This window comes from Brienomyrus brachyistius, unplaced genomic scaffold (genome assembly GCF_023856365.1).
Source record: "Brienomyrus brachyistius isolate T26 unplaced genomic scaffold, BBRACH_0.4 scaffold142, whole genome shotgun sequence".
Lineage (NCBI taxonomy): Eukaryota > Metazoa > Chordata > Actinopteri > Osteoglossiformes > Mormyridae > Brienomyrus > Brienomyrus brachyistius.
In genome coordinates, this window is record NW_026042417.1 from 38,831 (window position 1) to 65,263 (window position 26,433).

Here is a 26,433-nt window from a genome sequence, read left to right on the forward strand (position 1 = left end):
CCAAACAACAGCAAGGCCTAATTACTCGCTAAAATAAAGGCAGCGGCAAAGAAATAAATAAATCAATTAACACGGGCTAATTCATTACCGCACTTAAGCACGATAATAATTACGCACTTACTCCTGCAGAGGTCAAATGATTGTTGTGATGCCTAAAAAAAAATAAAATAATAAATCACTTAATCAAAAGTGGCTTAGAAAAGGTCAGAAGTGAGCAGGACCGCTGTCCTTTAAATATTTATATCATACCAGTAACCGCAGAACTACTAATGACTTTAGAGTCATATTCACACATGCAAATGGCGGATAAATTTACAACGATGTACAGACTGTGAACAACGGCGCGCAATAACCGTACGGGCGTGCTGTGTGGAGAGGGCGAATACGGGCTGTAAATACTGACCAGCACGGCTGGTTCCACAGGCACAGACAGGCAGGCCTGCCCATAACGACAGGCAGGACACGTAAGAAGCGAGAGCAGCTCACCAGCAGGCGGTTTCGGGATCAGATCCGCTGCTGTGTCACAAGAGAGCATCTGCCACACCTCCGGGGGACGCCGTGTGTCTGTGTGTGTGTGAGTGTGGTGGGATCCCCCCCAGGCCTGTGTCATGGGGGGGGGCATGGTCCCCATCACTAATTCATGCCTTGTTTGTCTGTAGCACCTGGCCCCTGTTCATTTGGGCTACTGTTTCCTGTCAGATGCTCTTGAGAGGAAAGACTTTCCCCTTCAGTCTTCAGTCTCACACACACAGACACACACACACACACACACACGCGCACAAACCCTAATCCCAGCAATGACGACCCTAACCCCTACCCAGCCCTAACTTTAACTATAAGTAACCAAACAAAAAACATTCCCCATGCAGTCACAGATTTTTATAAAATTCAGTTTCTACTGGAGGGGATAGAGAAGAAGGTCCCCAGAATTTCAAAATAATAGTTTTTTTTATCATTTTGGTCCCCACAATGCAACATTGAAACACATACACAGACACACACAGAGCCTCTAACACTAGCAGACTAGCTCACGGGGGGGGTGTGGAAGCATAGCTGTCAGGTCCCACAATGCCGTGGTGGACAGGAGATTGGAGCAGCTCCTCTGCAGGGTTATCAGAGATCCGCCTCATGGTGCCTCAGATGCAGACCTGCTACAGGCAATCCAGGCTGCTTCAACTGCACCCCCCTATCCCACCCCCCGCTGACAGACCACCAGTTAGCGCCGGCCCACAGGACGGGCCTTGAGGCAAGATATGCCACACGGTGTCCTCAAAGCCAGGGCGTATTCACCCCTCCTCCCTGCAAGCAGGTGGGGGACAAGCCCCTGTACTTTGCTGGCTTGTTAAGTCACCCAGGAAGCCGTGAGATAAGAGAATGGAAAGGGGTACTCACCTGTGTAGGGTGGCGATGGGCAGCCAGAGGGGGCGCCGGGCCACGGGGTTGGCAGGGGGGGGAAGCATGAAAAAAAAAGAGAAAAAATGATGAGGGGGGAGAGGACACATGACAGGGATTGAGGGGGATTCTGACCTGTCAGCTGATGCAAAGTGACAGTCGGTGCACGTGGGGGGGGGGTACGTGGTCAGAGCAAACACCACACACCTCGATTCCCGAAATGCTGCATTGGTGTCCCCCCCCCGCCACCCCAACGCCAGTGCTGCAGAGCTCTACCAGCGGCCCGGGCTCCACGGGCACCCGCCCCTGCCTGCTGTACATTAAAACATGGCCAAGTCAGAAGCTCCTTAATGCACGTCTGATTTGGTTACCAAATTTGTGACTAGCTGCCTCGGGGCAGGTGTGTGGCGTGGAGCGGCGGCGAGAAGACAGGCCCCGAACACGGCAAACAAAGGGGTAAAGGTGAGCGTGCATGGTGAGGAGATTCCCAGTGGGAGGGGCTGAAAAGAAGCCCGGGAGGTGAGGGGGGCCTTGAGGGTCGGGGGAAAACCCGGAAGAGATACTAACGCTCCTGATGGCCGGTTCACACTCACGTTGTGGTGTGTCCAGGGGGCGGGGCTATCAGAAACGCCCCCTTTGTGCAGGATTGGCTCGCCTCAGGGAAGCTGACCATTCAGCAGTGATGTCAGACAAACGCCCACGCTCACCCTCCGCACAGAGCTCCCTCGAGATGATGGAGTCGACGATCAGACAGGAGCACAGAGTAGATGTTCTTTCCCTCTCTGACTTTAAAACATGTCATTGCAGAGACACAAAAAGCCTTTCAGCAACAAAAGCCTCCGACTCGCTCTAATAATAACCGCCGGTGAGCACCCCGAGCTTATTTGCAAATTTTAATGCAACGTTCGGAAAGATCTGCAGAGCCCTCCTCTGCCGTATAATGACACGTCGGACGCGGGTTTTGTCTAGAAGAAAGTCTTCCACTGATTGGCTGCCTGTCTGCTCACATGACCCCGTCCCATTGATCTTGCCTGGTAGGGGGACGCTGACGAGAGAGGGACTCAGGCTGAGGGGTTCATTTCACTCTAATAGGCATGTAATTAACTATTATGCCACTTCTTTTAAAGACTAATCTGTCCAGGAATAAATAGATATTGGAACAGGGCGTGCAGACAGAGAGAACGGCCACTAAGGTCCACGTCTCGGGTCGTCCCTTTGCTCGGATTGATATCCGGTCACCAGAGAGGGTGTTGCCATGGTGTCGCCCAGTTTCCTCCTCCTGGGGGATGAACTCAGAGGCTGTCACCTGTGCACACTTTCACAAAGACGCAGTGCCCATATCCCATCATGCACCCCTTGTAATTATCTACCTCCAAATTAATCGACACCCCCACCCCGGCTCAGCTCCAGGGACAGAGAGGTGCTGAACTTTCTCTTCCACATGAAAAACCTGACAAATGTCTCCCCCGCCACACAACCTTAGGGAATTGTCCCCCCCCCCCCCCCCAAACAGGCTCTTATTCAGCTAGGTGGATGCAGGAACTCTGCTGACTGAGCAAGGAATCTGGGGTGGGAGGGGGTGTCAAGCCTGAAACACACATAACCACGCACCCCCCCTGTACTCCGGAGACCACCTCATCTCCTCATTACCTCCCAGGAACCAAAAAGGTCCAGTAAACAACAGCCACCCAGAAACAGACAAAGCAGAGGCACAGCTTGGGTCGAGGCTCAGGCCGTGTGGCTTGTCAGTACCCCCCATATTAATAACCGCCACAGCCCCCCAACCCACCGTTTCCACCCTACTCTGCCTGATATGTGTCTCCTGAAAGGGTCTTGCCAGCTACGCATAGTTCAGGGATTACGTGGCTCCACAACGCCAGCGGTCACACTAATAGAAGACACGGCTCCTGCAGACACCCATCGGTAAATACACGGACCACTCACACCTCGCTGTGAGTGCAGCGTGCAAACCATCCTTTGAATGACCCTATAACTATGCAATGTAAGTGATGTGTACTGTAGGTGCTGTGCGTGTACTACGAGCTACGTGGTATAGGGGCTACATGGTGTAGGTGCTGTGTGTTGTGAGTGCAGCGTGCAAAGCATCCTTAGAATGACCCTATAACTATGCAGTGTAGGTAATGTATTCTGCAGGTGCTGTGTGGTATAGGTGCTGCATGGTGTAGTTGCTGCGTGGTTTATGCGTTGCGTGGTATAGGTACTGCGTGGACTAGGTGCTGTGTGGTATAGGTGCTGCGTGGACTAGGTGCTGTGTGGTGTAGGTGAGGCATGGTGCAGGTACTGTGTGGTGTAGGTGCTTTGTGGCACAGGTGCTACATGATGCAGGTACTGTGTGGTGTAGGTGCTGTCTGCTGTAGGTGATGCGTTGTGGGATAAATATGGTTCTTTTGTGGTGTCTACCTCCGCCTGTGGGCATGACATGGGGGGGCGAGTCTGCTAGACCTGAGCTGGATGTGCTGACCCCGCCCCATGCTCCAGAACGCCAAGTTCTCCCATGGGTAAGCCGGAGAATTGCAGAACACTCTCCCGCCGTGTTGCGAGCTGGGGGGTGGTTAAGTGCGTCGTTCCTCCACCGCTATGAATAAAACGAGCCCTGGAGGTGGGGGCGACCCGCTCGACTCATTCTGCCCCCCCACAGTCTCCCCCTGGCCCCTCCTGCTGAGGATGACACTAACGGGGCCCAATTAGGGAGAACGAGTGTGCAGGAGCATCCGGGGAGCCCGACCTGCAGCAGCAGCGGAATAATTCTGTTGACTTTACATTTTATTCCCTACCTATGCGTGTGTGTGTGTGTGTGTGTGTGTGTGTGCGTGTGTGTGTGTGTGCATGTGCATTTCCACATGCACGGCCTGGCGGGCTAAATTATGCTAGCTGCACATGGACATGTGTGAAGCTGCCCCTTTAAACCTGTGTGCGTGATGTAAATACGCTCCCCCCCCCCCACCACGGCGAGGGGATCTTGCGGACAGCGAGAAAGTGCTTCAGCCGCAAACAGAAACAAAAGGTCAACCCAGAGACATGTAGCACAGGACTGATCTGAGAAACGCAACCCCCCCCGTGCATGCTGACCCACGGGCTGATATATCGTGGGGGGGTTAGGGTGGGGCACTCCCTGGGAGCAGCAGAGGGAAAATGACAAGGCTGTAACAACGGAGCGGTAACACGATAACAGCGTTCTGCAAGGCTGAGATAAACGGCCCCAGCAGCCAGAGAGCCTGACCGAGGCTGTCAGCAGTGGTGGGGGGGGGGTTTGCGACATGCAGCCCGGAGGTGTGACCAGATTGGGGAGGGCGACCTCGCACCGGTCTGCCAGCCCCCCACCCACCACCCTGGAAGACAAGATAAAGCGAGGCGCTCTGGAGCCGGGTCAGACGGCCCCTGCTGAGTGCTGGGCCGGGCTCTCCAGCGAACCCCAGGACACCGGAGGATCAAAGGCTGAGCTCTGTGCTGCTGCCAGGGTCCTGCTCCTCTGTCACGGCTGGGGTCCCTGCACTGCCTCCGCACACGCGCCCGCCCCAAAACAACCCATACGTAATGCACGCCTGTCTTCTCCAGCGGAAATCACCCCATTACCCCCCCACACTCAGGATCGGTTAGCAGCCGTTGCCTCCCCCCCCCCCGCCCTCCCTAGTGCTGCATATTATTTCCTGATTATGGTGCTCCGAGCTGCACTGCAGCCGGTGGGATTTTCCCAGGAAACCCTGCAATCTCCACACAATGCCGACTGGCGAGGCACTGAGCCTCTCGAGTGGATTAATGAAGTATCGCTGGCGTGCGGGGGAGGATGCGGCCGGCCAGAGGCTAAACCGTGGCCCGGCGTGTTTCGGCTGCCCCCCCCGCCAGCCCCGCCCGCCCGCCCGCCGCGCCCTGACCCGTAGCGCATCCCGCCCACAGTGTGTCGCATACCTTCGGCCGGGTGATTAATTATCCCTCCCCGTGCCGAGCGCTTCACGGTAACCTGAGCCTTTATTGAGAATCATTAAAATAAATCAGCCGGGAAAGCAGCCGAACCACGATTGGCTGTTAAATAATTCATGAGCCGCTGCCGCTGCCGCCACAGAGCCGCCCGCGGGACCCGGCGCGGAGTAAACGCAAACAAACAGGGGGGCAAGTGCGTGCGCGATAGGCAGGGATGGCCACTGGAGGGCCCCGGGCCATCCCCGTCCGGTGTGAAGATGACACCCCCTCCGCCCCATTTGTCCGGGGAAGGCAAAATGGATGCCTGTGTTTGCCGGGCACCAGCTGGCTTTCGTTTTGGCACCGAGGGCTGTGCCAGGGTGCGGGGATCCTCTCTGACCGCCTGCCTCCTTTATCAGTGGGGGGGGGGGGGGGCTGCCCAATGTGGAATCCGAGGCCGGTTAAGTAACTGGGGAAGTGAATGAGAAAAGATGGAGAGAAAGAGAGAAAGAAAGAGGAAAAAAGAGAGGAAGAAAGAGAGGAAGAAAGAGAGGACGGGGCCTGAGGGCTTTTGTGTGCTCATTACTGAGCCGGAGCCGTCATGGATCATCAGTGTAACATGTGTAGCGGTTTGCATGGAGGCCTGGGAATCTGCTCATGTCTCAGAGACAGGCAGACACACACACACACACACACACACACACACACACACAGATATACACACACACACACACACACACACGCACATACACACACACAGATATACACACACACACACACACACACACACACACACACATACACACACACAGATATACACACACACATACACACACACACACACATACGCACACACACGCACACACACAGATATACACACACACATACACACACACACACACACATACACACACACAGATATACACACACACATACACACACGCACATTGACACACACACACAGATACACACACACACAGATACACACACGCACATTGACACACACACACAGATACACACACGCACATTGACACACACACACACAGATACACACACGCACATTGACACACACACACAGATACACACACGCACATTGACACACAGAGCTATACACAGACAGGTAGACACACACATAGACACTCAAGCACACACACTCTGGGGTACACGTGTGTGGTTCTTTTGATTGCCTGAGCACCCTGGGGCTGCGGTGAGTCAGCGGCAGTTAATACAAATTATGCACACGCTTCTGAAAGAAGGCATCACGGTGCGTAGTGTGTAGGGGGGGCCATCAGCGGGGCGTTAGGACCTTGGGGGGCAGCAGAGCTCTGCTTCCTGCCCTGACAGTCACCCAGGCAACACCCATTTCCCCCCGACCAACGGTCACCATCCTGTCCGCGTCCACACAGACTCACCGTGGTACGCGTGCTGAGCATGTGTCACGGGGGGGGGTTTGATACACAGATGTATAAAATTCAGTTTGCAGCACAAATAGATACCCCTGCCCCCCCCCCCCCCCACATTCCCCCCACACCACATTCCCAGGACAACATAGTTAACAGTCTAATCACCTGCCAGGAAAATAAGGTTTGTCCTGCTGTCAACTCAACAAGCGTCCCCTTCCCCCCAGACCGCCCCTCCGTCCTCTGCAGCGGGACAGCAGGGCACACCCTTTGATACGAAAAGAGTGCCCCCCCCCAACGCCCCCTTTTATGAGCTGCCTATAATCAACGTGGACAAAGCACCACTTCGTTTCCATACTGCGCAGGGGCGGGCCGTCATCATCCGCCCCCTCCCACCTCCACTGCTCGCTTACAGTGAGGCTCTTCACGCCATACCCATCCTGGCCTCTCTTACCCAGAATGCCCTGCCTGAGTTGCTGTAGACCGTAGGACGCGGCTCCCCCTGGAGGCTGGAATAGGCAATACTGCCATGGCTACAGAGGCCTGTTTGCGCTGATTAAGGGCGACGCCGCCGATTCAATTGGAATTTAATTGAAAAGTCACTCAGACTTCCAGAAGCAGGAGCCATTAGAGGTGAGCGTTCCAGAGGACAATCCCCCCCCCACCGTACCCCAACTGTTGCAACTGAGAGTCTGAAGAAACCACTCCAATTTATTTTTAGCGGCCTCCTGGCCCCCTTAAAGGCATCCCTGCTTCAGACATGCTTAAAGTTGCATTCTCTGAACAGTCATTAATGCGGGGGGCTAATTTACAGGGCAAAGCCACACTACAGTAATGTGCCTTTACTGTGGGGCTGCCATTCTTCAGGTTCGGTACGGGGGGGGCTGTATGGGGGCTCCATCGGGGCACCACCGATCCCTGCTGTCCTGGAGGGGCAGTGGCCGTTTCGAGTGCCCCCCATAACCTAACTACAGCCCCTACCTCACCTCACACTACATAAACCACACAGATGCCCCCCCCACCCCTTAGCAGAAGAGGGAGCCAAATGCCCCCAGATCCTAAAAGTCCCCAATAAATCGAATCAATCCATCTCTGAAATTACTTGTCAGCTTGCTTTCTGTGTCAATTTTTATTTCCTCACAGCAAGGAGGCCATCTGAGTGAGGAAGTGAGGAAGAGTAAGGTAGGGGAATGCAGCCTACACCCCCGACCCCCCCCCAGAGGTAATGCTGCCAGTACTGACGCTAATGACCGTTTAACTAATGCCATTATAACCAGCTTACAGGCTGGATGCATCACCAGCAGTACCACAAGTTGGGGGGGGGGGGTCTCGTTTGAGAGCTGCTCATTGCAGGATCCACCCCCCCCCCCAGCAGATCTGTCATGCGTTTCCTGCACCGCCGTACCGCTGATTAAAGAGAGAAGGGAGAGCCTCACCAGCATGGCCCGCAAGCAGGAAGTCGCTCCACGGTCACGTTCCGCTCTCTCTCCTGCTCTCTGCTCCTATCATCAGTTTTGCCGAGATGGCGCTGCATTTATGGCCGTGAAGGACATGAAATGAGCTTCCTGCGGCAGCAGATCACCCTAAAGAGGCTGTCTGGGGGTGGCAGGGAGGGGTTTCCGGGTTTTTGAATAATTCCCTCGATCAAAACTCCTTCCAAGTCACATGTGGGTGTGCGTGAGCCTCCTCACTGGCCCCGTCACATGACAGCAGGCGCCATGGAGACACGGGGGCCTTTATGCAGTGGGTTGTAATAACCTTAACTGTCCCCATCTCTGCTGGCGGATCGATCCCGGGGCAGGTCAGCCCCTTGACCTAAACACAGATGGACACCGGTTCAGGGGCGGAAGCTGCCCCCGACTCTGGAAGGGCAGCTGCGGAAAAGGGGCTCGGCGAGTGAATAGAAGGCCATCGATTTCCCGTCTGGCCGGCTGGATCGGCTGAGCGTATCACAGGGACAGGCGTGTTAAAAAGCACCGGCTGCCTGAGATATATACAGCCGCTGCCTCTTGGACCTTCAATTAGCCCCGGAGATTACCGATACGGCGGCGAGATCATGAGCGACTCCAGTGCCGCATCGATTTCCCACGCGGCGGTGATGTCATCGAATTTACGATGGCCACGCCGTTAATATTCGCTTCTCCATAAATTCCACTCAAAGCTGACTTACGGCAGGATAGATCTACCCGAGACGGGACATAAAATTGATGACAGCGACGTCTCCAGGGCAGCATGTTGGAGGACAGGCGACACAACCCAGCGCTCCTTCGTGGGATTCCAAAATACGGGATTCTGGTTTTTGTTGTTAGCAGCGCATTTTAGGCATTGAAGAGTGCAAGCGCTTTTGGGGGGGGGGGGGGGGGCACAAATGGGCACAAAAGGGTGGAGCCTCTTGCCGATTTCCGAGCTAAAAAGAGAGGAGGCGCCTGAAAATTGCACTGGCGGGGAGGAGACAATAAAAACGCCCCCCCTCAGATCGATATATCGGCATGGAGACCACAACAGCTCGCCTCTCCTGTCAGACGCATGGGATGTACAAACGCGGGAGCCCACACACACAGACACACACAAACTCACACACACACACACACACAGGAGCGCGTGCACGCTCAGTCGGCAAACAACAGAAAATCCGCCTTGGGCAGAGCAGAGAGACAACAGACGCCCACCAAGAAGAAATGCCAGCAATTTGTCTTGCCTTCCAGGAGGGTGGGGTAATTCCATGTTTTTAAAGATGGGCGCTATAAAGCAGCGTTTAAGCGGCGGTGGAGGAGGAGGCAGACTGACAGGACGAGCTGCTTGTCAGCAGTCTGCCGGAGCAGCCAGCCGAGCATCAAACTGGCAGCTTGAAAGCCATCAGATTTACTTCACGCTTTCACCGTTAATCAAACACGGCCCGAGTATTTGCATGCAAATTCTCAAAATTGATGTCGTCTGTTTTTTTTTCCCCCTAGTTTTATTTCCTTTTAAGTCGCTTACAGGACAAGTAGTGATGAAGAGCTGTGCATTTCTTAGCCATGAGCTGACGGGCTGCTGCTCAACTGTCCTCAGTTATAATACGACCGTATGGACATTCGTCACCAGGGTAGGAGTGACTGGTTAGGCAGGGGACTGATGCTTAACTGATGGCAGTATGATGAGTCACCTTAACACAGTGAAACAATAGTTAATACGACTCTTACATCAATACGAGCTGCATTCCTCACTCCAAGATACACACACATATATACAAGAAGATTTCTGATGCTTGAATCCTGATGTTTGTTGGGGACAGTAGTGTTGATATATTGTGATTTTTTTTGTCCCATCCATCTATCCATCCTCTAGCTGCTTATCCTGGTCAGGGCTGTGGGGGCACTGGGCTCAATCCCTGGCATGGGGCAAGAGGCTGGAGTCCACTCTGGAAAAGATGCCAGTACAGCGATTTTCATTTTTTATTTAGATTGTATACTTTTCTCCCAGTTAGATCTTGGTGTAGTCAGTGAATGTTTGTGCTTCACTGCGAATCTCCTTCACAGCACACGGTTAACAAAAAACCTCCAGGGAAATCGACTGGCCGTTAGCAAACGGTGTGACTCGTTAACCAGCTGATGCGCGCCTAACCCAGCCTTGCTCCTGTCGCCTGTGACATCACCAGTTTCCAGGCTACCCCCGACAGCACCTTTCGAAGCGGCGGGACAGTGCTCGCCCGGTCCCCGAGGATGGCAGCAGGAGCCGGAAGTGCTATGGAGGAACAGGAAGTTCCCTCGGCAGGAGCCCAAGCGGCTGACGGTGAAAGGGTTAGCGACTCACAGCTGCGCTAATGGGGCCGGCGGCACCTCTGGAGTCGGCAGTTTTCTGCAAGAATAATATTTCGACGAGCCCCGGAGGGACCGGTCGCGGCGCTCGTTAGAGGTTAATGAGAAGTAGCGAGGTGCTAATCACAGGGCGCCAGCACCATTAAAAGATCGTCCACGTGCATTAAGACATGCAGAGACATCTGCTGAACGGCGGGCGGTGGGCGCGGCACGGACCGGGCAGAGCTCTCCATTCCGACGTGCCAGAGGTGCCCAGAAGGTTGACAGTCAGGTGTATGCGAGACACGAGCCTCCTGCTCACTAATTAAAGCACAGACCCTCCGCAACAAATGCTGGTTGATTAGCTGGCTGCTGCCACCCCCGCCTCCCTCGCCGGACGTCCCCTGAGGTGGACGGTTAGCCCTCCTGCTAATTTACCACAGGAGCCCACAGATCAGCCCCTCTGCCATTCAAGGGCAAAGTGATTTATTTTGGACAATTACCGCTCCACTCCCTCCACCTTCCTGAAACCGCCGCTCCATCGATTGAAACCTATTGAAAACAAATTAGCTGACGCTGGGATTTCAAGGATCTTTCCGCCGCCGGTGGTCTCCTGAGGCGTTGCCTGAGCAGGGAAAATCCATAGTTCCGGATATAGGAGGGATGCTTTCAGCCAGCGATTAATACTCATTTACGGGGGCTTAGCTGGCCGAAGCACATGCCGTCTTCCGCTCTGACGAATTGGTACCATCGACAACAAAATACCGCAGAAGGCGAAGCTTAGACGGGCCCAGGTCCATGCTGATAGGAGGAGGCTGTGCTTTCCTAAGAGCAGAAATGGCAGAAAAGTTCCAACAGCCGTTCAGAGCGGGGAGAGATAAATGGCCCCTGTGACAGAGGTCCTTCAGGATGACTTATGAAGGCTTCCTTGGATCAGTAGGCCCAGTGACGGCTATCTCCACGCACCATCTGTGTGTTGCACTACAGGGCCCCTTCAAAGGGGGGGAGGCCCATTGTTCTTGAGAGGTTCCCTGTGGCCCCAAGGTCCTTCAAAGGACAGCAGGTCACATCGGAGCTCCATCCAGCAGCCCATTACTGCAGCCGCCAAGGGTCAGGTACTCCCTGCTTGAGAGGGTGACACATACTGTCTCGGTAACAGGCCCCCACCTCGGCCCTGGTGCAACAGGAGCTGGGCAGCTACGTGGCAGAACGAGAGATTTGTCAGGGTCTGTGTGAGGGGCAGGTGCAAGCGAGCGATAAAACAACTGCTAAGCAAAGCCGGCCAGGGAAGCGATGCAGAGCATGCTGCCCCTCCCGCCCCCCCCCCCCCCCCCGCAGTACCCCCCCCATGACCGTGTGCCCCCTGCTCTGCTTGACTCTAGATTCGATGAGGCAGGCGCAATGCTAATTGTTGCCTACCCTGTTAAACAAGCCAGGCGAACACAAATTCAATCACGTGCAGCCGCTAATGGGGGCTGTGGGGGATGCGGCAGGCGATGCGACAGGTTCTGCTGATGGCTGCACGCAAGAAATGCGTGTGGCTAAGTGGGCCAGTTGCGGAAAAAAAGCCGGGAATGATGACAAAGGCAAGAATGTAGGAGGGGAAAATAAGACGGCCCCGGGGCAGGACCAGGCGGCACCCCTGCCCCCCGCCCCGCTCTGCCCCACCGATAAGGCCGGCGGGTGACAACTACTCTGTCTGGGGCTGGCGCTCATTCCCCAGTCGAGAGGCAACACAATGGCCCATTTAATCTCAGAGCAGAGAGATAAAGACTCTGGCAGCAGTGCACGTGTGTCCCGGCGTGTGAAAGGGGAGAGTGGCCGACTGCTCCTGCACTGCTCCGCCGCTGCCTCCTTCCTCGCCTCTGTCCTGCCGTCGCCGCAGCGATAATTAACGGAGCTGGGAGGTGACCGACTTCCACAGGACTGTTACTGTGCAGCGGTGACACAGTCCGTTTCTCCCACGGAAGATGAGGCTTTCGCCATGGACCCCCACGCAGCCCGGCTCTCAGGCCCGGAAGGGGGAGACCTTTCAGGGCCCCACTGCAGCGTCAGCCAGATCCGGAGCAATCGAGGGTAAGCGTCTCGACATTACCCTGCCAGCCAAGAGAACTGGGATTTGAACCAGCAACCTTCTGATCACAGGCACAGCATATTGACTTGTCCCCTCAATCGAAATGCAATGACAGACCGATTTCTAAAAAGGTACTGACTTCTTTTTACAAACAAGTTAACAGAAAGGTGAACATATCCAATACAGACTTTCAATATTTACGGTAGCATTTACATTCTCCTGAGTATAAAACCTCATTTAAATGAGGTGCCCCCCAGTGGGTGTAGCTGCCATGTTGTCTGAGTCCCTGACTGATTTAACCCACTCTTCACTGGTTATTTTAGAATCTCCCATTGGTTTAACCAGGTGGCAACAAACACAAGTCCCGCCCACTGTAGATTCAGAGGCCCTGTGTCTCCCCGCAATGCCTCCTAACTGCACCACATGACCAAACAAAGGCACCTCTCATTTGACAGCCATCTGAGGCTATCTGAGGCTTCAAAACGACATTGTGCTGGGACAGAACAAAGGCCTGTGTATTCTGCTGTTTGATCAGAGGTGACGGATGCAGCTCTCCACCTGGCCGGCAGGGATGGTGCCGCTCCATGTGCGCCGTACACACTGTGCCTAAGCACAAAGCTCCCCCTCGAAGTATGGGATCCATTTAGCTAAGATCCCCGACACGGGGACCCCCCCGCGGCGGACGCCATTTTCCCAGAGCTCGGCGCAGAACAGAAGGCTTTCATGTAATTATTTTCCTCTGTTGATTCCAGCGATAGGACCTAATTATGGCTGAGCTCTAGGAGACACACAGCTGCATTTCACAGGGAATCATCAGAGATTACAATTCCTGCTCTGCCCGCTCTTAGAGCGAGGTGCCTATTTGCATAAGCACGTTTGGATGCATCACGATTTTCATGCAGTTCGATGATCATGTTGCGAAGGTCGTCCGCCTCTGATTCAAATTCATTTTATCCCAGCACCCCGAAAACCCCCGACCTCGGCTGTGTGTGTGTGTGTGTGTGTGTGTGTGTAAGTGTATGTAGCCTGCATGTTCTTCTCCTGTCACACACACCAGTCACTCTGAATTCTGCCCTCTGTAGTTACGTAGGTGTCCATGAACCACCCACGGTGTGAGCCCGCGTGCGATGGATTGGGATCCCGTTCAGGGTGTCCCTCCGCCCTGCGCTTTCCGGGACGGGCTCCAGGCCTCCCCATGACGCTGTACCGGATAAACGATTACGGAAGAAAATATTGCACATTCAGCCCCTCAGGTCATCCCTGCCAGTGACACTCTTGAGGCTATGGAATACGCCCACTCAGGCAAACAGGAAGCTTTAAACCACAGGGAGTCCCCAAGGGGGAATCCCAGGAAGCCCCCCCTGCCTTCCGGCTGTGCACGACTTGTCCCCTGACCCTTCTGAGTGATACCCTCCCACAGCTCTGGAGGCGGTTGCTATGGTCACCAAAGGCCTTCTGTGACAGCATCATCAACCATATACAGTAGCCAAAGAACAAACAACGACAAAAAAAGAAAAATGTTTTTAGCAAAAAAGGAAAGTTCTCTCTGTTTGGCCCAAGGTCTGCTGCTGTTGCTAAAACCCATTGCCCTTGAGGCTGGGGGCGGGAGGAGTCTGTTTCTGATGCATATGAAGCCCGAAATGTGGCTTTGATGGCGGGACAAAGACACCGGAGCTCCAGGCTGGGGTTGTACACGGAACAGGGCGTATGGAGTGAGACAGTGGAGCGCGCTGTTCTCTGCTGCCATCTCGGCTCTCCAAACGCGAGCTGCTCCGAGGTGATGCCGGAGTCATCGGATGCTATTACTGAACAAACCGGCTGGAGCCACAGGGCCGAGGAGAGGGCTGTGCGGAGGTCCAGGCATCCCACCTGCCAGCCAACAGCTTCACGAGCGTGGTGCCGAAACACAGGCGATGTCTAACCACCGCTAGAGACTGCAAACGAGACCGTGACACGGGCCACCCGGCCACAGCTGTCTTCATCTCTGCCCATTGATCTCATTCAGAGTGCTGGCAGGCTCATTAAAAAGGACCCATCTGCCCTTAATGAACTGGTCCACTGGCAAGCGAGAAAGGACCCCCCGCATTGCAGCTGTCCTGTCCAGTGCCTGCATTAAAATCTGTCTCACAGCAGTGCCCAGATCCCCTCCACAGGCACCAGACTGGTGACATCATGGTTAGGTCTTAGCACCTCACCAGGGCAGAAAGGCAGGTGCGCTGTGATAAATCGATTTTGAGCGTTTTCCCTCTGTTTCCCTCTGGCGACGCGGTCTGACATCCATTCGCAGGCTGTTATCCACACCGAGGGAGTTCACAGAGGCTCGGCGGTCGTGACCTTGCGTGCTCTCTCAGCCGTGAGCCGGATCCCCACTGAGGGCCGCTTCATAAAGCAGGGGAACAGTGTCGCTGTGAATAAGTCGCATGAAGTGCAGCGAGACGCCCTCTGCTTATGCGCTAATCATGCTCGCAGCGCTGCCCTTCCACGCGCATCCTGCTGAGATACATATGTGACCTGGAGTGGTTCGAAAAATGAGGTTCTCCGCGCTAATTTGAATAAAGCGGTTCTGCGGGATGTGTGCAGGGCAGCCAGGGTCGTGGTGCCTTAAAGGGCCAGTTCATCCCAAAAAAAAAAAAACATGTTTTTGAGGGGTTTAGTGCTATCTGTTCATCTAGGTTGTTCTGCTGGGAGATGCCTAGTTTTGGAGATATCAGCTGTAGAAATGTCAGGTTTCGCTCGAATGTAATAGGAGTGAATGACATTCTTCCTGTGGTCATTAAAGCATTAAGAATACATTCAACAGCAAGATCTCCTACCAGAAATCATGGACTGGTTACTCAAGACCATCCACAGACTTTCTATTGAGCAGTGTAATACAGGAAGTATTTTCTTCTCCTGAATTCCACACACCAGTCATATGACGGTGCAGAAGAGTGCCGGGGATCTCCTGTGCGCTCGTATCTCCTGTGCGCTCGTATCTCCTGTGCGCTCGTATCTCCTGTGCGCTCGCGCTCGTATCTCCTGTGCGCTCGCATCTCCTGTGCGCTCATGCTCGTATCTCCTGTGCGCTCGTATCTCCTGTGCGCTCGCGCTCGTATCTCCTGTGCGCTCGCGCTCGTATCTCCTGTGCGCTCGTATCTCCTGTGCGCTCGTATCTCCTGTGCGCTCGCGCTCGTATCTCCTGTGCGCTCGCATCTCCTGTGCGCTCGTGCTCGTATCTCCTGTGCGCTCGCGCTCGTATCTCCTGTGCGCTCGCATCTCCTGTGCGCTCGCGCTCGTATCTCCTGTGCGCTCGCGCTCGTATCTCCTGTGCGCTCGCGCTCGTATCTCCTGTGCAGTGATATGATTGGTGTGTGGAGTTCAGAGTCGAGTTTCAGTTTTGGGGTGAAATGGCCCTTTGACGCGGCTAAGAGCTGCATCCTTATTTTGGAGGAAGCGCTAAGGATTGTGGGTGCTGGACTCTCGCCTCACTCTCACTTGCTGGGTCACGCACATCAGTTAGCTGCTCTGGCAGAGGTGGGCTATGTGGACTTGCATTTTGGATGCTCAGTGGCTGTTATCCCCCCCCCCCCCACCCAGAACTGACGGGTCAGTCTGCTCACAGAAGACAGTGAGATCCTCATTTAGAGTGAAAAACGATTAAGTGGAAGATTCTCTCTGGGGTTGTCAGGGCAGTTTCCTCCGAGGCTGGATGATGGGCCTTATCTTCTTATGTCATCTGCTCCATAAGGATCACAAGGGTGTGTGTGTGTGTGTGTGTGTGTGTGTGTGTGTGTATGTGTATGTGTGTGTGTGTGTGTGTGTGTGTATGTGTATGTGTGTGTGTGTGTGTGTGTGTGTGTGTGTGTGTGTGTAGAAAGGCTCAAACAAACTTCAAGGAAATACTGGGATTCTCCTGCTACCAGGTCATGTGCACCATCCCCCATTATAATCACATGACCACCCTTACTGGCCCAGACAGGACCTGGAATTACCTCCTTAGACCAATCCATTTCCCCAGAAGTACCAAGCATGCACAAAGCCCTCCGTGTATCTGTGTGCTGACCTCTGACCTATGACCCCTGACCTGACACAGGCAGCACCATCTTTCCTCTATACTCTTAGCTCATGAATGCAGAAATAAACAAGAGATAGACAGCGTCTGACTTCACGTGAAGGCAGTACCTGCTTGTTGATCTTGGCAGGAATTCACAATTCATATACATAACAAAATTCCTAGCATTTTGCTCACCAGTTGTGTTATTCACGCGACATTATCCATCGTGGCTTGTTCATCTGTACATTTTACTGTTTCATCTCAACATATTCATTTCTACAGTTCTGCACATTCACCCCAAATCCAGAAATCGTGAAGATGAGAAGGCTATAAAGACAGATATGGAGGAGGGGGCTCCTCTCCAAATCAGGCAGCCAAGCCCCCTTAGTGGCAGCACTAAGGGATGCCTTGTGGGGGGCAGGAAGGAGACTGTGGGGGTGGTATTTCAGCTGTGGAGAGGCGGGTTCTGTTTGTAAGGTTGGGGGGGGGGTTGTTGAGGCAAGAGGTCACCAGTGGGTCAATGAACGCAGTAGGAAATGTTGTTGCAGGGCAGGATTTATCGCCGTATTAGTGCGCCGCTAAGGGGGCCTGGGTCGTGGCCCCCACTGGATTGGAGACATCTGGTGGAGAGGGAGCCATGGGGGGGCCACGACTGGGAGCCAAGGTCTGAGTCACAGGCAGCTCCATCACCCCGCATCCAATAAATTCGTTTAGGGCCGAGGAAGAATGGGATGGCGGACTGTTAGCGCACATGGGGGGAGGATGTCACACATGCAGGATTGGCCCCTCCCGGGAAGTCAGGCAGGAGTCCCAAGAGAGGGAGCCTAAACATGCAGGGTGGGGCCACAGCAGACAGAGCCCTCAGTAAAGTGCTCACACACAGGTTCCCAAAAGATAACAGGCTGTGTGAAAGACACCCGGGATCCATCAGCCACACAGAAGCAGGGCCCCTCTCCCCCCACACCGCGTGTCGATTTCTCATTACCCAGCCACCCCATCCTCTGCGAGGCCCCGACATGCGAAGGCGCGCCGGGAGAAAGCAGCCACTTTCCAGCGATTACGCGCCACAGCTGGGGAGTCGGTGGCGGTGTGTGGTCGAAAGGTCCAGACCTCTGTCTGGACTCAGAGGTTACAGGGGGTCGGGGGATCAGGCGGGAGCCCATAAACACCCTTAATAGTCTGTGACCTCTGACCCCATCCTGGCAACGCGCTGGAATGCTTGAACGAGCTCGGTGCCGCTGTGGCTCATTGTGGAGCAAGGGAGAGGTTCTGCCCCCCACCCCCCACCCCCACCCCCAAGCCAGTGACACGCATCGGCGCCTGCCAAACAGAGAGCGTTTTCTCTTTCATCCTGGGGTTCCTGTGCTGTTCCTACACTCCCTCTTTCTGTTGTGCGTTAGCAGTGCAATAGCATAATCCCTGTCCAGATGCAGGCTCCTCCATTAGGAATATCATCACACATCCGGGAAAGTTCGAATCTCTTTCATACAACATTCGTGTTCCGCGTCAACAGCGATTATTAAACTCACAACGCAGAACCACAAAGACTAAAGGATCGAAGCTTTAAAAATCTCATCACACCTGAGCGCAGGGAAACACTGGACATGCATTTTGTGCGTATTGTATACACTGGGTTGCCCCCCTCATAGACGTAAAGCTAAGTACAGCAGCTCAGGTCCCCCCCCCACCCTCCTTTAGTCTGCTCTACAAAAAAAAAAAAAAAAAACGTAACAAAAATCACAGATTATCAGACAGGAGACCAGGTTCCCACTTTGATTTGAAGTTGAGGCTCGAGTCACATGACTGTCACATGACATGGAAACACTTCACATGTGACGCCACCCAGAGTGAAAGCAATTCCGCATACGAGTGTGCGGGGATGATAAGGGCGGGCCGGCTGCGAGGCTTCCTCTAGCCCTGGACAAACGACGCACGTCACCGCGGTTTACCGAGTACAAATTAAAGGCAAATATCAACAGAGAACACCAGCTGTCTCCTGTAACCCCAGGCTCCGCGGTACCTATTATCTTCCTCCTGTACAGACACACACTCATACACAGACAGAAACAAACACACACACACGCAGGGGCACGAACACATGCACACAAACTCAGAATAAAATTCTGTTGGCTATAAATACACTTACAAAATATTGCCAGAAACAGATTACAAAGAAATACGACGATATAGTTTAAGATAATTAAATTAGTAATAAAATAAGTATAAAGGGCTCACTGACACTTAAACCCTGTTATCCTGTCCCCCTCTCTATCTCCCACAGACACACTGCTTTCCCTCTCTCTCTCTCTTTCTCTCACATACTCTCAGAAGGACAGATCATGTCCAGCACCCCTAACACGAGTCCGCTTTCATCAAGGCCGGTCATTTAGTCACTCTTCACACGTGTGCCCGTCTCTACGGAGTGCCTCCTGATTTTCGTCCTAAAGGGGAGAATACAGAGCTGCCGCAGGAAGCTCTTATTGAAACCAGCGATTTCATTACGGCCCCTGATGCGCTCAGTGACTGTGCGCCAGCAGGTGTGTGTATCCAGGCCTGTTCTTTTAATCAATAATGAATCTGAGGCTCTTCCATAATAAAATATGAGCGGACGCACTGTCTGGGGAATCGGGAGTCCAGAGCTCCCTGGTGTCAGTCCCTGCTCAGAGGACTGGGTCAGAGCTGTGTCCCTTTAAAAAAACACCAGCTCCTCTACAGTCCATCTGGACTGCTAATACCGGCCCGGCTACCCAGCAGGGATGAGGGGTGCCAATGGAGCGACGCCACTCCCTGACATTACTCCTGTGAGTCAGCGCGGATGCGTGGAGAAGCCCCTCCTCCCATCTCAGCCCTTCCCATATCCCCATCCCTCCCTCATCTGGCTCCTCCTTCATCCCACCCCTCCCTCATCTCAGCCCCTCCCACATCCCTATCCCTCCCACATCCCCACCTCTCCCATATCCCCACCCCTCCCTCATCCCAGCCCCTCCCACATCCTCAGCCCCTCCCACATCCCCACCCTTAGCAGTGATGCTGCTGCGTGTTCTCTTCCACTCTCCTTAGCTGATGTTTGAGTGCCAGATACCTCATTGGAAGCAGATCTCACCTCTGAGGACCCCAGGCAAGGAATGGGGGTCCTCTGGGATGCAGGTTCGAACAGGAAGGGTCAATCGGCAGTGAGGCAGCAGGAGGGACCAGCCCGTCTGGTCATGGGCCTGTCTGCGGGGGTGGTGATCCGGGCCCTGGCACCTATCGCCACCCCCCTCCCACATGGCCCTGCTGCGGGTCGCCCCCCCAAAGCGCGACGCCTGGGGAGAGCGAACAGGTGGCGCGGGGACGCGGGGAGTCTGGTAGAGCCAAGACAGCATGCCAGCGACCGAGCCCCCTGCAGCCGAACGCGGGGAGCGCGCTCCAGGCCGGGAACAGGCCAGCTATCCTGATGCCAGGGATCCTCCTGGCTTTAAAATGGTGGGAAAAAGGGACGTACATCCAGATTCACAAATACAGCGTGTTACACCTCGTCTCCAGCGGCATGTCAAAAGCAAACTGACAGACAGGCCCCACTTCCAAATATGCTTTTCATGCGGCATCTTGCGGGACATGAAAAGTTAATGCCGTCCACTAAGAGCTCCTCTCAAGCGTGCAGAACAACGGGAAAAAACACCGCTGTGTTAAAAGTGAGATCCGTGCCGGGGGGGGCATACAGCAGAGAGACAGTAAGATTCCAGCTACTTCCTGTCAGCTTAGGTCATGGCTCACAAAGCCACACCAGGGATTTTGGGAAGGTGCTGCTGAAATATCGCAGACATACACTGACATGCATACTTAAATTCGGTTCATTTTCAATTTCAGGCACATGACACAAGCGCTGGTCATACGCAGTCTGGTTGGAAGACCGGACACGAACAACGTGGAGAGCTACACCTGGCCAGCCTCTACGACCAACCAGTACCAACCCAGAGCACCACGCACAGTAAACCTGAAGGGCCAACCTGATTAAAATACAAGCCTGATGAAGTTCCCGTATGTTTTTTGAATTGATGACACGTACAACACGACTGTATATTTCAACAGCTTACTGTGACAGCCTGGATTATGTGTGAGCACCACACTATCGGTAAATCAGGAATGATAACATCAATGTGGACTGTTTATTTACAACAGGCCCCTGACGGCGAATAAGAGAGCAGCCTGCCTGCCATCAGGGCCAGTGGTATTTCAAAAAGGCTGTCTTACGGCCAGAGTCACTCCGCCGGACAGAATAACGACGCAGCAGATTGACTAGAAAGTCTGTGTAATATCACAGTTGCCCCTGGCTAACGCAGGCACAGAGGAGCGCGACAGCCACGAAGTAGCCCTCCGTTTTCCAGTTTACCCATGATGCTTCACTGCTGCAGACTACGTCAATCAGAAAACGCCGCTGCCGTCACAGCAAACACAATGCAACATTAAGGCCGCATACGTTTTGGAGAGAGGAAAGAATACCTGCCATTTACAGCAGCAATAAAGAAAATAAACATTAATTATATCAAATTCTCCCTAAAAGTCCCTACTTCCATTACTGTCACTATTAATAGTCTTCCATTTCTACTGTTTATTTTTATTTAATCAAATCATCTTAATACACTATATCAGTTCTACTCTTATTTTCTTAAAAATACATTTAAGCAAATTAACCTTAATAGGATTAAAACACTAAACTAATAAAGTATCATAACCCCGAGAGATGATTTTTAGTACATATACGTGAGTAATGCAGATACAATGCATCCATTTTAAAGTCAGCCCAGAAGGCTACTCTTAATAAATAAAGGTCTTATTTATTTTGCCATCTTTCCAAGTAAACAGAATAATTTGTTTGCCATGTGAGGTTGGGGCACGCGGGCATGCGGGCATGCGGGCACGCCTGCACACGGGCACGGGGCACGCTCACACAGCTGTACGCCGCCGGACCACCCGTTCGCTCAGCTCCGAGGCTCGGCTCGCCGTTCCTTCCCCCGCCTGACCCCTCCTCGGGCGTTTTTTTGCCAGTAGCTGTGGGGTTGTGGCCAGCCTCTCACCCACGGCTGCTAATTAAGGTTTTGTGGTGACAGTTCAAGCGCTTAGCATCGAGTTTTGCGGAGCTGAAGCATCTAATTGGAGCCTCTTCTCGCTGCTCGATAGCCAGAGTGAGGATTTTTAACACACGTTGAGCAGCGACGGCGATGCTCCTCCCCCCCCCCCCCCCCCACGCCCACAGACCACACTCTGTCTCATTTCCTCCCTGACTCTGCTCCCTCGTCTTTTTTTGGGCACATTCTTTAGCCTCGTTTGCCAGTCACAACATTCATATGCCGAAAGCAGCCAAAATGGCACCACCAGGGTCCCGTCCCCCTTTGCTCCCCGCAGCCCCTGACATATTGCCTGGTGTCGAGGAGGTCGACCTCTAAATAAAACATCAGTAATGTCTCAGCCCCCACCCCCATGCTTCTCCCATCCCCTAAAATGCCTCGTGATCTCTCCCACACACCCCCTGCCCCTCCTACAGTGGAACCCATTGATGCTTTTGCACGACCAGCTCTAGAAAAAAGGTGCCTTGCTTTGAAGAGTCCAGAGGTGTCTGATGCTGCCAGCGCTAGCCTGCTCCCCACGGGGAGCCGTGACGTCTGAACCGGCCATAGCGGCTGACTGCCTCTCCCTGGCTGACCTTTGACCTCTCCTCATTAGAATATCAAATACATTTTAATCGCCGTCTCAGCAAGGCGTCCGGTTCAGGTGGTGCACACCTACGCTGAGGCAGAGTGGGCTTCAAGGAGCCCTACCCACCATCACAGTCTGCGCCTCTGCCTGACCTCTGACCCCGCCCCGACCTTGGCAGGTGCGCGGCCTGAGTAGAGGCTGCCATTTTCACCTCTGATCTTTCTCGCCGCTGAAATGCTTCCATTCCTCCTTTGCACTCCTCTGAGCTAAAGGCCTGTCAGGACTCTCCACACATAAATGTCACTGATCAAAGAGGTGGCTGATCAAAGACCATTCCGAGTGCTAAGAAGGCCAGAGGCTCACGGATGATAGCTTTGCGAATTAAAAAAAAAAAATTATTAATTTTAAATTAGGTTACTTTGGATAAAAGCCCCCAGTAAGCAGATAAACAATAAATAAGTAATAAGGGCACTTCCTGAGGTACACCGGCGATGGCACGGAGCCGCTCTGGCCCCCGGTGAGACTCCATGGTGACGAGCGCCCGGCCGCCTCAGGCGACAGATTTCGTGGGCTTGGCGGCCGGGTCGGGCCGCAGTGGGCAGGCCGTACGGCGGCGGCGCAGCGAGCTGCTCTTGCATTATGCAGGGGAGGCTCACAGCCACGGGGCAGACACACACGGCTGTAAAATGTTAAAGAGGCTGCGGCCTGCTGAGTGCCGGCTGCCACAGTCGCCTGCGGGATACATGACGACGGAACAGAGCACACTGAGGGCCCACGCCGCCACACGCAGGCAGGCACACATACACACGCGCACATACATACATGAACATAAATGCAAACATGGGCACATGTGCAAAGACATATACATGGACATAATACACACAAACAGATACATGCATGCACACACATCATTAACTAAAACACGCACAAGGGTGAGTGTAATACCAGATACACGGACGGCGCATGGGTAAGGGCTCAGGGCCACAGGTTGCCAGATATGCCTCTGTAGGACCCTATGGGCATGACATGGTCATCATTTGGGCTTCACACAGGTCAACCCTTGGTTCTGTCAGACTCGACCCGCAGACGGAGGAGATGTGAGCACACACATGACTTCCCATGTGTGTGACACCCCCTCCCCCACCTCCTCTTTCTCCAAAGAATGTAGGGCAAAAAACTTTAAAGACCCCCTCCAAACCCACTCCAGGCCAGCAGCATAATAAACCCAGCCGGGCACAGCAGGGGGCGACTCCCCCAACACAATAAGCGGGAGGGCAAATAAAGGGAACCGTAAAAGAGCACACAGAGCAGTCCCCCCCCCTCCCCAGGCGCGGCCCCGATTCCCTCCCAGCCAGGAGCCAAATACCCCCTCTTCTCCGGAGGAGGGTTTATGTGGTCCAGCGGTTAGGGGGCATCACAGGGTCAGCCACCACCTCCCGTCCCCCGGTCGCATTCCGAGGATTCATGCCTGAGGAAGCCATCTGCTGGCTGGCCAGTATCAGAGACCCCGCCAGCTCCTTCCTGCACTCCTGACTCCCCTCTGAATCAGGAAGAGCCGTCCGTACAGTACATACCACTGTGGTGTACTGGGAGGGGCGGGGGGTCATATTAGGTGCAGGACAGGGTACATGACAGGATGCAGGACAAGGTGCGGGATAAAAGGGACAAAGTACAGGAAAGGGTATGCGTCAGGGTACAGAAGATGGTATGGAAGAGGGCGAGGTACAAGGTGAGGGACAGGATAAGGACAGGGTATGCAGCACGGTATGGGAAAGGATATGGAACAGGGTAAGGACAGGGTGCAGGAGCATGCACTATAGGGTCACAAGGACTTCATCCACGGACAGCTTGTTCAGAGCTGCACTCTGCTCTGCTTACAGTACATTGCAACCATGGCGATCTACACAATCCCTACGGGGACCATAACTGGTGAAAAAAGTAATAGAACAAATTAGAGGGAGAGGTTTTGGGGCGCTGGCTTAACTAATCTGTAAGGGTCAAACATTTGATCGTATAGCATCTATAGTGCTTTTTAGCAGTGGACTGGTTTGCTGAGCGAGGCCAAGTTCCCAGTGTGCCAGCCGTGGGCAGATACGTGCTCCGGATGTGCCGGCGCACGGCCGGGGGCAGGGTGGAGGGCTGGCAGGAACCGGCGTGCCCCGTGGGCAATAAAGTACCTGGCGCACAGGAACACTGCTCTTCCGTGACAACATGAGATGTCAAAAGCAGATAATAAAGCAGCAGAGTGCTGAAGCACAGGTTCACTTAAACCACGAGGATGTGGGGAATCGGAGGGAGACGCCATATTTCCGCACTAACATCACAGCCCTCATTATACGCGAAGAACAGAAACAATGAAATCATGTCACTAAACTGATATTAATTTACAGCCAGTGTCAGTCCTGACTTAGGAGGCTTTTCCCATCCCCGGTGAAACACACCCCCTGCTGTCCCCCCTAGAGACTGCAGCCTCCCCGAGCACAAGGGCAGCCCCCACAGCCCACCCTACCAGCCTCCCCAGGGTTCAGTACAGGCCAGGGGCCGACGATGGGGCCTGTTGATCCAACAAAGGGACCAGCTCCACATTCAAACATTCATCCTGCTCTTGGCAACCGGCTCTTAAAGCATCCAGGCAGCCTCCCCCACACTCTCCTCTTTCTGTGGATTTTTTTTCCAGTGTGGGGGGGGGGATAGGTTTGCTGGCGGCAAGCTGCAGGGTCAGGAACCCTGAGTGAGTGGGACCCTTCATCAAGTCACTTTGTTTCGATGCCAGGGGCAGCGGAGGTGGGGGGAGGGGGGTGGCTGACATTCCAGCGATGTCACAGGCAAAGCTGTGATTGGATGGCTGGGGAGACCCTGTCTGACGTGAAAATACTCCATATAAAGGAAGGCAGCCACACAGCACACTTTACTGCCTTCATTTAAACCATTAAAGGACTATCAAGGCCAACAAACAGACACACGGGTACAAAGCGGCCGTGCTTGTAATGGCCGAGGGGTCATGTGATTCGTGTGATTCATGTGATTGGGAGAGCACAGAAAAACGCAAAGAGGTACCTCCGAGTTACACAACAAAAGCACGGCAGTGGAGGTGAAGGACACCAGACCTCTGCAGGACGCGAAGGACACCAGTGGCAGATGTGTGACATGTCGCAGTCCCAGCTTCGCACCCCTGGCATAACGAGCACGACCGAAGGGGCAGAGTAACCAACTGGAGACGGACGCGGCGCTGCCCTGTCAGCAGCCCAGCGGTGAGGATGTGACCGTGGACGTGGGCCAGGCTTGTCAGTGGCCAGTGGGAGTACGGCTGCCTGGAGTTTATCACACACAGACCCATCTTCCATTCTTCTCCCGGTATCCATAGTGATTGCACCTTCAGGATGGTGTGGGGTGGCAGCTGCTAGCTCTCAAGCCGACGAGCACGAGGCTTTCAGGCCGCCTGATACGGCGTTACGTTCAGCCTCGTTACTCCTGTTACTTCACAAGTAGAACACTGGGCAAAGGTTGTGGGTCCCGGGAAACGCATATGAATGGTAACCTTTTGCTTTGGATAAAGGCGTCAGATAGATGTGATGTCACGATTAACATGCCGAGTGCCAGATGCCGAGACTGTCAGCCCCCCCCCACCCCCAGCATAAGGGCTGGTATTGCAGGAATCAGTTGGGACCCCCCTTGCTTTGCCAATAAGCATCTCTTTCACCTGCATTACCACAGAGCCAGTCACTGCAAGGGAATCGGCATCACCCACCGCTTCCAATCCGCACGCTGCCTGGGACACGCTGGCTCCGGGAGAGCCCGCTCTAACTCCAGGATAGCGTGTGGGTTTGGGGGAGGTGGGGGGGGTGGGGTGGTGATGGGTAGGGTTTGTCTGTGACTGCTGGCAATGTGTCCAAATGAAGCCGTCAGTGAGGCACGGCGCACGTCATGCCCCCGCTGGGCCAACTGTCCAAATTAATAGATAAGTGCCCCCCCCCCCTCCCCCCAGCTGGAGACGGATCGCAGGGCAGGACAGACAGACAGCTCGCCTTCCTGTCTGGGAGACTGCTGTCACCCTGAGTGACGTGGGGGATTTAGGAGCAGCCAGTGCTTCTGAAGGGCGTGAATGATTTACGAGCACGTCTCGCAGCAACACCGAGTGGGGGGGCCAGGCAAGAACGGAGGTTC

The 26,433-nt window shown here is 54.1% G+C and overlaps 1 protein-coding gene across 1 annotated transcript in view; it reads right to left on the bottom strand.

The window, feature by feature from the left end:
* Nucleotides 1-790: 790 nt before the first annotated feature.
* The window catches only part of LOC125727997 (uncharacterized), a 107,750-nt gene continuing 82,107 nt past the window's right edge, over nucleotides 791-26,433 (bottom strand). The window contains exon 3 of the mRNA XM_049005019.1: nucleotides 791-1,392. Coding sequence (XP_048860976.1) covers nucleotides 1,343-1,392 — 50 coding nt within the window. The 3' untranslated portion in view covers nucleotides 791-1,342. The remainder of the gene's footprint in view (nucleotides 1,393-26,433) is intronic.